This window comes from Fusarium falciforme, chromosome 3, assembly GCF_026873545.1.
Source record: "Fusarium falciforme chromosome 3, complete sequence".
Classification (NCBI taxonomy): domain Eukaryota; kingdom Fungi; phylum Ascomycota; class Sordariomycetes; order Hypocreales; family Nectriaceae; genus Fusarium; species Fusarium falciforme.
Window position 1 is genome coordinate 1 of NC_070546.1, and position 10,586 is coordinate 10,586.

The 10,586-nt window shown below is 47.1% G+C and overlaps 1 protein-coding gene across 1 annotated transcript; it reads right to left on the reverse strand.

Moving 5' to 3' along the window:
* Positions 1-2,064: 2,064 nt before the first annotated feature.
* Positions 2,065-6,575, reverse strand: NCS54_00333600 (Hypothetical protein; the record flags this gene model as incomplete). The annotated part of the gene is made up of 2 exons (XM_053148913.1): positions 2,065-3,060; positions 3,189-6,575. The coding sequence occupies 2 exons, from the start codon at positions 6,573-6,575 to the stop codon at positions 2,065-2,067; spliced, it is 4,383 nt and encodes a 1,460-aa protein (XP_053004888.1).
* Positions 6,576-10,586: the final 4,011 nt, after the last annotated feature.

Genomic DNA, 10,586 nt, shown 5'->3' on the forward strand with positions numbered 1-10,586 from the left:
TAACCCTAACCCTAACCCTAACCCTAACCCTAACCCTAACCCTAACCCTAACCCTAACCCTAACCCTAACCCTAACCCTAACCCTAACCCTAACCCTAACCCTAACCCTAACCCTAACCCTAACCCTAACCCTAACCCTAGCGACGCCGCCAGCGCTTGACCCCGTCAGCGTTTACCTCCAGCCCTGCTCAGCGTTTAACCCCGTCAGCGTTTAGCCCCGTCAGCGCTTACCTCCCGCACTGTTTAGCCCCTGACCCCAGTAGCGCTTGCTCTTGTCTTTCTTTCTTACTTACTTAACTAACCACTTACACTAGCGGTTCGCCTCCGCCTGCCTTACACCAACCCTTACGTCAGTGGTTAGCCCCTTCCTTCCCTCTCCCACAGCACTTTTGTCTTCACTCCTTATTTTGTCTTCACTCCTTAACTCCTCTCTTACCCCAGATCTTACCTTACTTCTCTCCCCGCCCACTGGCGGTTACTTTTACCTTCCTAACCCTCGCCTCACACCCTCTGTCCTTTTCTCTCCTTACCTACTTAACTAGAACTTACTAGCACTTAGCTTTACCTCTCTAACTCTTCTCTCCTGGACAGTAGCGGTTACCTTCACCTTCCCAACTCTCCTCTCCTAGACAGCAGCGGTTAGTTTTTACTTTCCAACTCTTCCCCCCCGGACAGCAGCGGTTAGTCTTGCTTCTTTAACTCCTTTACCTCGTACCTTCTCACACCCTCTCTTTGTTTCTTTTCCTACTTGTGCTAGACGTCAGGGCCTTTACAACACTAACCTCCTTACCCGTTCTAACCCTAACTCTCCTTTTCCCCCTAACCCTAGCCCGACATTGGGGTAGGGTTAGGGTTAGGGTTAGACTTAGGGTTAAGGCTAGGGCCAAGCTTGGGGTAACGGCTAAGCAGTCCTTGTCTCTCTTTGGTCTAACCCTCTGAAACACCCGCTAGGCTCTTACCTTCCCCGATTAAATGAAAATTTAACGTTTTGCTTTAGGGTTAGGGTTAGGGTTAGGGCTAAATACCCCCTCTAGTCTCTTTCAGCCAATACTTCCTAGGGGCTACCCTAGGGTTAGGCCTAAGTTGGGGTTTTTTTTTTTTTCTTTCTTAACTAACCCCTTAAAGCCAACTTTTCTAATTACTTCCTAGCTTAAAGCAAAACTAAGGGTTAGGGTTATATACTTTTCCTTAATTTCTCTCATTTTTAACCCTAGGGTTAGGGTTATATACTCTTCCTTATTTTTCTTTTCTTTTATTCTCCGGCTAGGCCTATATACTTCCCCTTTTTTTTCTTACCTTAAGGTTAGGGTTATATATATATATATCTTCTATTATCCTAGGGTTATCCTAAGAAGATTTCTTTTTTATTATTAAGACTTTTTATCTTTTTTTTCCTTTCTTTTATTTAAATATCTAATACTATTTTACTAATAATAACTAACCTCTTTTTATATTACCCTCCCTTTATCTTATTCTCCCCTCGGTAGTTGCCATTATGGCTGCCTGCTGTGCCGCGTTGACCTGGTCACCTTGCCGTCGTCTTCGTGATACCCTCATGTGCCAGCCCCATCTCGACCTTAGTAACTTTGAGAGCGAAAAGGCGCTTCAGCTTAGTGGTCAGAGCGATCCCTCTGACTAAGGGACAGACCCGGGTTCGAGTCTCGGAAGCGTCTAGCCAGCCTCAAAGAGCTTTTTTTTGCTGATTAGAATGATATTATTTTTGCCTACCCTGGACTACTATATCTTTCTCTTTTTCGTCTTTCTTCTACTTCTTTTATTTTTACCTCCTCTTATATTATTTATACCATCTCCTATAAGCATTCTAATTATATAGTTAAAGCCAGCTATTATCACCAAGTCCTATTCGTATGTATAGTTACCGTTAAGTATTATGTGGGTAGTATACCTACTGTGGGAGCCCCCCCTTCTCTCTCTCTCTCTCTCTCATATACTCCTTTGTTTTTTTATTTTTATTTTCCCTTCCTATTATTGCCTATCACATCACATTATATATCATTATATATAACTAGTCAAACGTATTACACTATGCGTAAAACATAGTAATTAACTAAGCTCTTGAGTTTGTCTCCACTTGAGCACTAGATCAAAGACGGCCATAGCATTGGTCATCTCTCGCCCGCATACCAACTTGCTATGCTTACGGCCCAGCCAGTCAGCATAGTCATCCCGACCTTTGAAGTCTCGACCGGCAGCCTCCTGGACTTGCGACCATATATCTGCCTCCGTCACGGCGGCCAACGCCATAGGGACTACAGCATGCTTCCACCGACATGATGCTCCTTTGGTCTCGTAACCGTCCCGACAGAGCTCCTGCGATACGTGACAGTAGAAGCAGCTCAAGAAACGTGCCTGTGGATCCTTCTTGTAGTTGACCAGACCCTGAAAGATCATGCAGCTGGAGAAGGACAGATCCTTCTCTGCTGTGGCACCACAGGTACCCCACTGGTGCCCGGCCTCCTTGACGCCATCGAACATCCAGCAGATGCGGCAGCCCATCTTGCCAAGCTCCTCTATCTCCTCCAAGGCGGCCTCGAAACGTTCTAGAGCGAGGGCATCGCGCCTGCCGCGGGCATGTGATGCTATGATACCCTGCGAGGATAGCTCACTCTTCCACAACAGCTCATCGCGGCGGCAATTATCGCATCGGACGGCATCGAGATCTCCACAGTCCCGTAGGTCACCGTCCAAGCATTGGCCAAGGAGGCGGCGACGGCAACCTTGTGTCCGGATCAGACTGCGTACCTCGCGCGTGCTCAAGTCTAGGTAGCTGTCGCGGATATGGTCCTCAACCGGCCAGTCCTTCTCCTCGACGACTATCTCTGCGGTGACGGGCTCCCCAGCTCGCCCGCCCCGCCCCGCCTCCTGGGCGTAGTCGATGATGCTGAATGGGGCCTCGAGATGGATGACATGGACGATGCCTGCAACATCAAGGCCCGTGCCTAGAGCCGCGGTAGCCACGATGTAGGGTGTTTCGCCGTTGACCCATGCCTGGAAGCCCTGCTCGCGCTGGGCAAGGAACTGCGCATCGCTATCATCGCGCTGAGCGTGATAGTAATGGCAACCAAGCTGCCGGGCAAGCGCTCTACACTTCGCGTGGCTGGTGCAGTATATGACCCCCTTCTCCCCGGTGCTAGACGTGGGAGCCGGGCGTCCACCAGCCTCTTCACCTCCATGACGCCCCGTCCGTTACGGACGCGAAGGACGGAGTACCGCACGTTCAGCCGATGGCTCGAAGCCCGTATGTAGAGCGGAGCCTGGAGCTGCATGGCTTCTTCGAAGTCGCGTTGACGGAGCGGCGGCAGGGTCCCAGTGAGGAATACGAAGGGACACCCCAAGCTCCGCAGGAGAACGAGGCACCGGAGCTTCGCGCGGTAGGTTTCGGCGGCAGTGAATGACAGATGGCACTCGTCAATGACCACTCGGTCCAGCCTTCCCCTGACACTCAGATCAGCGGCCCACTGCAGGAAGTCATCGGTGACAGCCGCCTCGGCCGAGACCAGCGTAACCCTGGGCCAAGATTCACGCGCCTCGGGCCAGGACTTGCAGTCTAGGCCGGCATCGACGCAGCGTGTGACTAGCTGCCTCTTCAACTCGGCGAACGGAGCCACCACGATGGTCACGCCTGCACCTGCCAGCATAGCCGGGACCATGAAGACCAAGCTCTTCCCGCCGCCCGTTGGCAGCACGGCAACCAGCGGGCTCTGCTTCGCCGCGGCCAACCTGACGGCCTCTTCTTGCTGGGGTGACCGAAACTGGGCAGCGTCATCACGCAGGACAGCCCGGAGTGCCCGCAGGATCATGTCGTCCTTCTTCTTGTCCCCCACTGCTGCTGTCATACCTGCCCTTAGCTTCTCGAGCGAGGCGATCTTGGCCCGCTTCCGGGGAGGGTGGCACTTCTTCTCCTCGCCGCCAGACTCGGCCGCACCCTTGCGCTTCGAGGACGAAGTTGACGGCGGCGGCTCCAAGGCCGATTGCTGCTGCGCGTCGCAGCCGAGGAACTTGTGCCAACGACGGCTCACCTGCCCGAATATGTCCAGAGACTCGGCCGTCAAGCGCTTCAGCACATCGATCGTGACACCGTAGTTGGCGGCTGTCTGGCCGGTGTGACAGGCAGCCAGATCGTCCGGCGCCTCGTACTGCTCCGACTCGTCATCGTCGTCGCCGTCCTCAAAGTCTGCCCGAGCGGCCCCCCGGTCGCGAGCGTGCTTCTTGCTGATGGCGATGGCGATGTGGCGCCAGTCTTGGAGCGTGATCCTGCGGCCGATATAGTGGGAGGTCCACTTCCCCATGGCCCCAGACATACGACTGCTCTCCCATGGCCCCGTCTCGTTATGCCAGATGAAGTCGCTCGGCGGTGCCATCTTGCCATATAGCTCCCATCTGTCCGCCTCCCAGCGATCCGTCAGCGGTCGGATGTAGACCATGTACATCACGAGCAGCTGCCCGATCCTCTCCGGCAGGAAGCGGGGGATCACCTTCGGCGAGTCGAAGTGGGCCAGAGACTTGTGGTACTGGGTGACGAGCACAACATCGCCGTCGATGACAAAGACGTTGCGGTCCCTGTTGATGCCGTTGACCAGGCGCAGGCCCGTGATCTCTTCCCCTCGGCTGGGCTGGCCGCCGGTGATGTGGGAGAGGAGCAGCAGAAACTCCTCGAACTTCTTCACCAGCTTCAGGTACTTCCTGATGCCCGCCCACTTCCACTCGCCCGCTCGATCTAGGAACTCTGTCTTCCGCGAGCCCATGACGAGGTCCTCGAGCATCTCGACCTCCTTGCCAGCGAGGTCGTTGGTATGGATGAAGGACCGGCCTCGTCTTGTATGGGTGAGGTCATCCTCAATGCCGGCCAGAGGAAGGATGAAACGCTCGTCGTCGCCCTCCTTGAACATCAACTGACCCCACAGCAGGTCCTCGGCGTCTTTCGTCATCCTAGCCACCATGTGACGAATCTTCTCCATCAGGATCGGCTTGCCCATGAAGTACATCATCTCGCCGTCCTTGCTCCAGGACACCATCAGCCGGCTACCAGTCTCCTGCGCGATCTTCCTTCCGTATAACAGCAAGCTGAGCGTATAGCCCATGGGAGAGTATGTCGCCTTGCAAAGCCAGGCGTCTCGAACCTGGGCGAACCGTTGCGCGAGGTCCGTCATCCCGGCCCGCTCCCGGGTGGGTATAGCCCACTCTCCCAGCAGCGCCCGCCCCGTGAAGACGAGTCCCGCAAGCACGTAGGTGAATAGGTGGGCAGGTCGGAGCTGCCCCGTCTCGCCGTCGATTCCCAGCACCCCGACGAAGTGCCACAGCGGGCTCGCAAAAGGGTCCCCGTCGAGCCGCTGCATCCAGAAGTCCGCCAGAATCTGCAATATCTCTTCCTGCAGCCCCTCGCCCGACTGTTCCTCGTCCTGCAGATGCGCCCAGAGCAGCTCGAGGCTGGCCCTCTGTGCAGGCGTGAAGCGAAAGCCGTGTTCGGCAAACAGCGCATCCTCCTCCAGCGACAGCACGTTGAGGCAATAGCATAAGAACCGCTTCACATATACCAGGTAGCGATCCATGCTGGTCTTCTCCTGCAGCGGCCCAAACGGTCGGCTGTGGGCATCGTGAGGGTGGGGGCTGGCCAGGAGCAGGCGGGTCATCAGGGGCATGCTCTTTAACCCGCCGATGCAGCGGTCGAAGAATAGACGATCTAGAGCCGTGGCCATCCGTCGCAGCTCGTCGTCGTCACAGCCGGGCATCCTGCTGCAGGCTTGGATATCCACCAGATTCCTCCCGGCGAAGTGGGCTGACCAGCCGGTCCTCTTCAGCCAGTTCGTCGTCTCGTGCCTCAGGATCCCCTCCTCCATGACCTTCTGCATCTTCTCCTGCTCCTCCTGCTGCAGTGACCACCCTTGGGTGATGTCGGCGATCATCGTCTGATCTTCCGGGTGCGTCTGCTGCCTGTCTGCCATCGTCGCTCTTCTCCCCCTGCCGACCGGCGTCGGAGGATCTCCTGCTGCCGAGACAGCATCATCGTTACCGCTGGTCGAGATTCTTACGCAGAAGTAGTAAATCGCCCTCTTTGGACCTGTAAAGAAGGTTTGCAGATAGACGCCGGTCCAGAGGCCCGCCTGCGCCTTGGCTCCCTTTATGTTGTGCTCGCCGTTGAGGTGAACCCGCAGGCACTTCCAGCTCGGCGTGAGGTGCCTGCAACCCGGCCAGGTGCAAGCGAAGCCCCGGTGAACGACGAGACCCTTGACGGCCCGGGTCGGGTTTGACGCACCGTGCTGGACGAGCTGCTCCAATGCCGGCCCTTGCAGCTGTAGACCCTTATGGCGGTGGATGATATCGCTGCGGGCCCGATGGTCGATGTCTGGGTGACGGTCCCTCAAGTGACCCTCGAGGCTGCAGACCGCATAGCCGTGAAAGGCGCAGATCAACGACCGGTATTCGCCATTATATATAAGCCACCCTTCTCCCGGTTTGGTGGCTTCTGCATGAACACAGCTGGCGGACTCTCCTGTATCTTCTTGCCGCTCCGGTTCGTTGCCGCCGGGCGAGTCTGTGGGACGCCCTCGGGCCATGGCTGCGATCTGGACTATGTCGAGCCCTTCCCTACCTCCCTCTGGTTCCTCCTCTTAGGATACTGTACGTGCAGTCCTTGTTTCCCTTCTTTCTTTCTTTTCTTGATAGTCTCTCCCTCGAATGATTGCCGCTTGCTGGGAAACTGCTCGGTCGTCCTTAGTTGCGCTCATTTTATAGACTCATGTCCATATGAAAAGGATATCCCTCGTTCACCCGGTCGGTCGCGAGAAGGCTGGCCTTGGGAGACGCGTTCTGTTGTATTTCCCTCCTTTGCTTGCTTTTTCCTTAACCCTGAAGTTGCCCTTCCCTTTATCCTGATTGGCTGCAGCATGAAATGGTAGTTTGGGACTGGTAGTTTGGCCCCCCTGCCCGCGTCTGGGACCCACCCCCGCGTGTATCCCTGCATGCCCATTCGTCCGTGCCCCTGACCCCGAAATGGTAGTTTGGCCCAAACTACCACTGGCCTCCCGGTTAGGCCTATTAGAAAAGAAAAGCTTTGTAAAGAGGTAATTATATATTTAAGAACTTTACTAAATAGTAATATATCACGCCCTTATAGAAAGTATATAATATCGCGGTCTAGATATATAAATCTATGCTTTATTTAGCTATATAGGATAATAAAATAAAGCTCTAACTAGGCATAGATAATACTATATATTAGAATTTATAATATTAATTATTAAATAATTTTCTATAGTATTAATCCTATATAAAATAATTCCTAATTAACTATAATAGAGAGCTTTAAGATAATATCTTATTAGCTTTAAAATAAGAGTTTATTAAATAAATATATTATTTCCTATAGCTATTTACCTTAGCTATATTATTAGCTAAAGGGGCATAATCTATATTCTTTTAATTACTCTTAATAATAGATATTTTATTATAATAATATAAAAAATATAAAATTAATAGTAATATTTTTTTCTTTTATTTAATTAATTAGCTAACTAATTATCTTATTTAGGAGCTTTATAGTTTAAAGGAAAACTATAATCCCTATATAATATATTATATTAATATAGGCTAGTTTATACTTAATAAGTATTATACCTTATTAGACTAAATACCTATATATACCGCTATATTTTTTTTTAATCTCTTAAAATAAAGAAAATATATTAAGTAGAATTAATAAGAATCCTAGTATGCACCTACTATTATTACTGCTTAGTAAATTTAGCTAAATAAATATAATACCGCGTTAATCCTAGAATCCTTATAGGTGCCTCTAGATATATCCTTTTTATCTAAGAGGTAATATAATAAGCTAAATAAGTTATTAAGTAATATTATTATTATTAGCCCTATCTTAGATAATACTAATAACTTTAAAACCTTTATTAATATACTACCGACCTAGATAATTAGCTCTCCTCTCTAGTAATAGCTATATTAAGATCAAAAGAAAGCATATCCGCGGTTATCCCATATAGTAATTAATATCCTCTTAATCCCTCCTAAATTATCTAATATTAAGTCTTACTTCTTATTAGCGCGGCATATATTATTATAAGATAGAGAGAGCATAACCTATAAGAACCTAGCGAAGGTTAAGTATATAGGCAACTAGATGCGCGAGGGTATTATTATACCTAAGTCTTATAGTAGCAGGGGTATTATTTCTAGCATTATTATTAAATTTAGCGTTAAAATAGAAGCAAAAGACTTTCTAGATTAGGGTATTTTTTTATTTTTTTTTCTAGCCTATAAGAATTATATATAGTTTATCTAGATATTAACCTTACTAAAGTGGCTATATAGCTATATAGATATCTACCTAGATATATCAATATCCAGATAAGTTCTCCCACTTATCTAGATATTAATATAAGGGCTAGAATTTTAGTAGATATCAATATACGCAGGTCTGGCCCATGGCGTATCGCTCTTCTTAGCTCTAACTATGTAGATATAGAAATAGACTGGCTTAATAATGCTTTGCTCCCGCTTTAGCGAGAATATCTTATTTAACCCTAAGAGCTTCATAAAGCGCGACTTTACTCCTCTCTAAAACTAATATAATAAAATCTCTTTAGCCCTTTATGCCTCTGCGCCTATTATAAGGGAACCTAGCTCTCCTAAATCCCCCTAAATGCCCTCTTTCTCTAATATACCAAGGCCTAAGAGTAGCAAGAATAAATAGCAATCTATGTCTTAGCCTATACCCCTACTATAATTAGCCGAGCAAGTGAAATATTAAAACAAATACAATAATAGGAGCGAGTATAGGAGCCCTAATAAGGACTATACTATTTATATCAACCCTAACGAAAGTATAAGCTTCCTAGGACTCGATTATATACAAGGTATCTATAAGGTCCCTCTAGAGAAGGCCAAGAAGTAATTTAAGCTCAATAAATCCCCCGGGCGATAATCCCTCCTTAGAGCTAATTACTCCTTAGTTAGATACCTGTCCATAGCTATAGCCAGCAAGTCCGACGAAGCCGCCTATGCTAGGTTAGAATGCTATCCCTCTTATAGCTACTATACTCTTTATACCCTCCCTAGCCTTAGTAAGCAAGAAATTAACCGCTACCGCGAAAACATACTCTTCTAGGGCACTATTAGCTACTTTATTATATCCTTTATTCTCTTTGCCGTAGTTAACATCTTAATATCTACCGGCAGGCATAAACTCTAAGTCGAGGTTAACATAGGCATTACTGTTAGCTCTATTGCTAGCTTATTCTCCATAGGTATAGCCCTTGGTATAACTCTCTATTAGTGAGACTCCCTCGCCTTACCCTACTAGCTAGTAATCTAGAGTGCCTTTATAATATTATACCTCCTAAATAGAATGCTATTAGTCCTCATTATAGGTAATGCCCCATAACCTTAATTACCCCCTATATTATTTTATCCCTAAATTATACTATAATACTTAGCTTAATAAATCCTTTATATATCTAATATTAAGTTTTATATATAAGAATGAGTAAGTTGCTCCTAGAGCGATTATACTCTAAGATCAAAGTACTCCTAGCCTAGATATGATCTAAGATAAAATCACTTAATATATAAACTCTACTAATTTCCTATATAGAATATTACGCCCCTTGGTTATTAAATATAACTTGGGTTATTATAATCCGCCTGTGTATTTTTAGACATAATATTCATAACCTATTACTCTATATAACAAAATATAATGTTATGGGCCCTATGAGGCATATCCTCCTAGGCGTAATAAACTCCTTTATTTATTTATAAGCTCTCTCCTCTTATTATAATAAATTATTAGCTACCTTACTGATATTTTATATAAGTAATAGATACTAATTTAAGAATAGGGAGATAAATAAATTAGTTTTAAGATATAACTATATAGTTGCTTACTTCGCCGCGCTTGTCTGTAGCGCCTATTTAAGCTTACTCTCTGGCGGCTAATATGGCTCGTTTGCCTCTTCTCGCGCTATATCATTAATCTAGCGCTCATTTAGATAAATTTTTCTTTCTTTGGATAATTTAGACGCCAGATATAGCTACGAGAGTAAGTTACTTATTATACTTACTTCGTCGCTGATGTTTATGGATATATATTCCCTTATATAATCGTAGAGCTTTTGGTTAGTCTAAAGTTAGAATAAATACTTAGCTATAGTATCTATATCGCTTATGTCTATGAGGAACCTATTCTTACTGTGCTAGACCTGCAGTGGGATTCTACTAGCTAGCATTATAATTATAGGTTTGCCCTTATATAGAGCCTCTAATACCTTAACCTTAAAACCCTCGTAGGTTAAGAGCTACAGGGTAATTCTCGCCTTAGATAGTAGCGCGTTAAGTATTTAATTACTCGGACTAATATGCGCGATGTAGATAAAGTGCCTAAGGTAATTAAGATACTAATTAATATACTTTAGGGTAGTATTATAAATAATGGTGCTATCTGGATTATTAATTGACCTATATCTGTAGATAAGTAGTTTAGGAGGTCTCTAGTTAGGAAGGGAATAATAAAGGAGCTTATAGAACTTTTCGTATAAGATAAGTATATTATA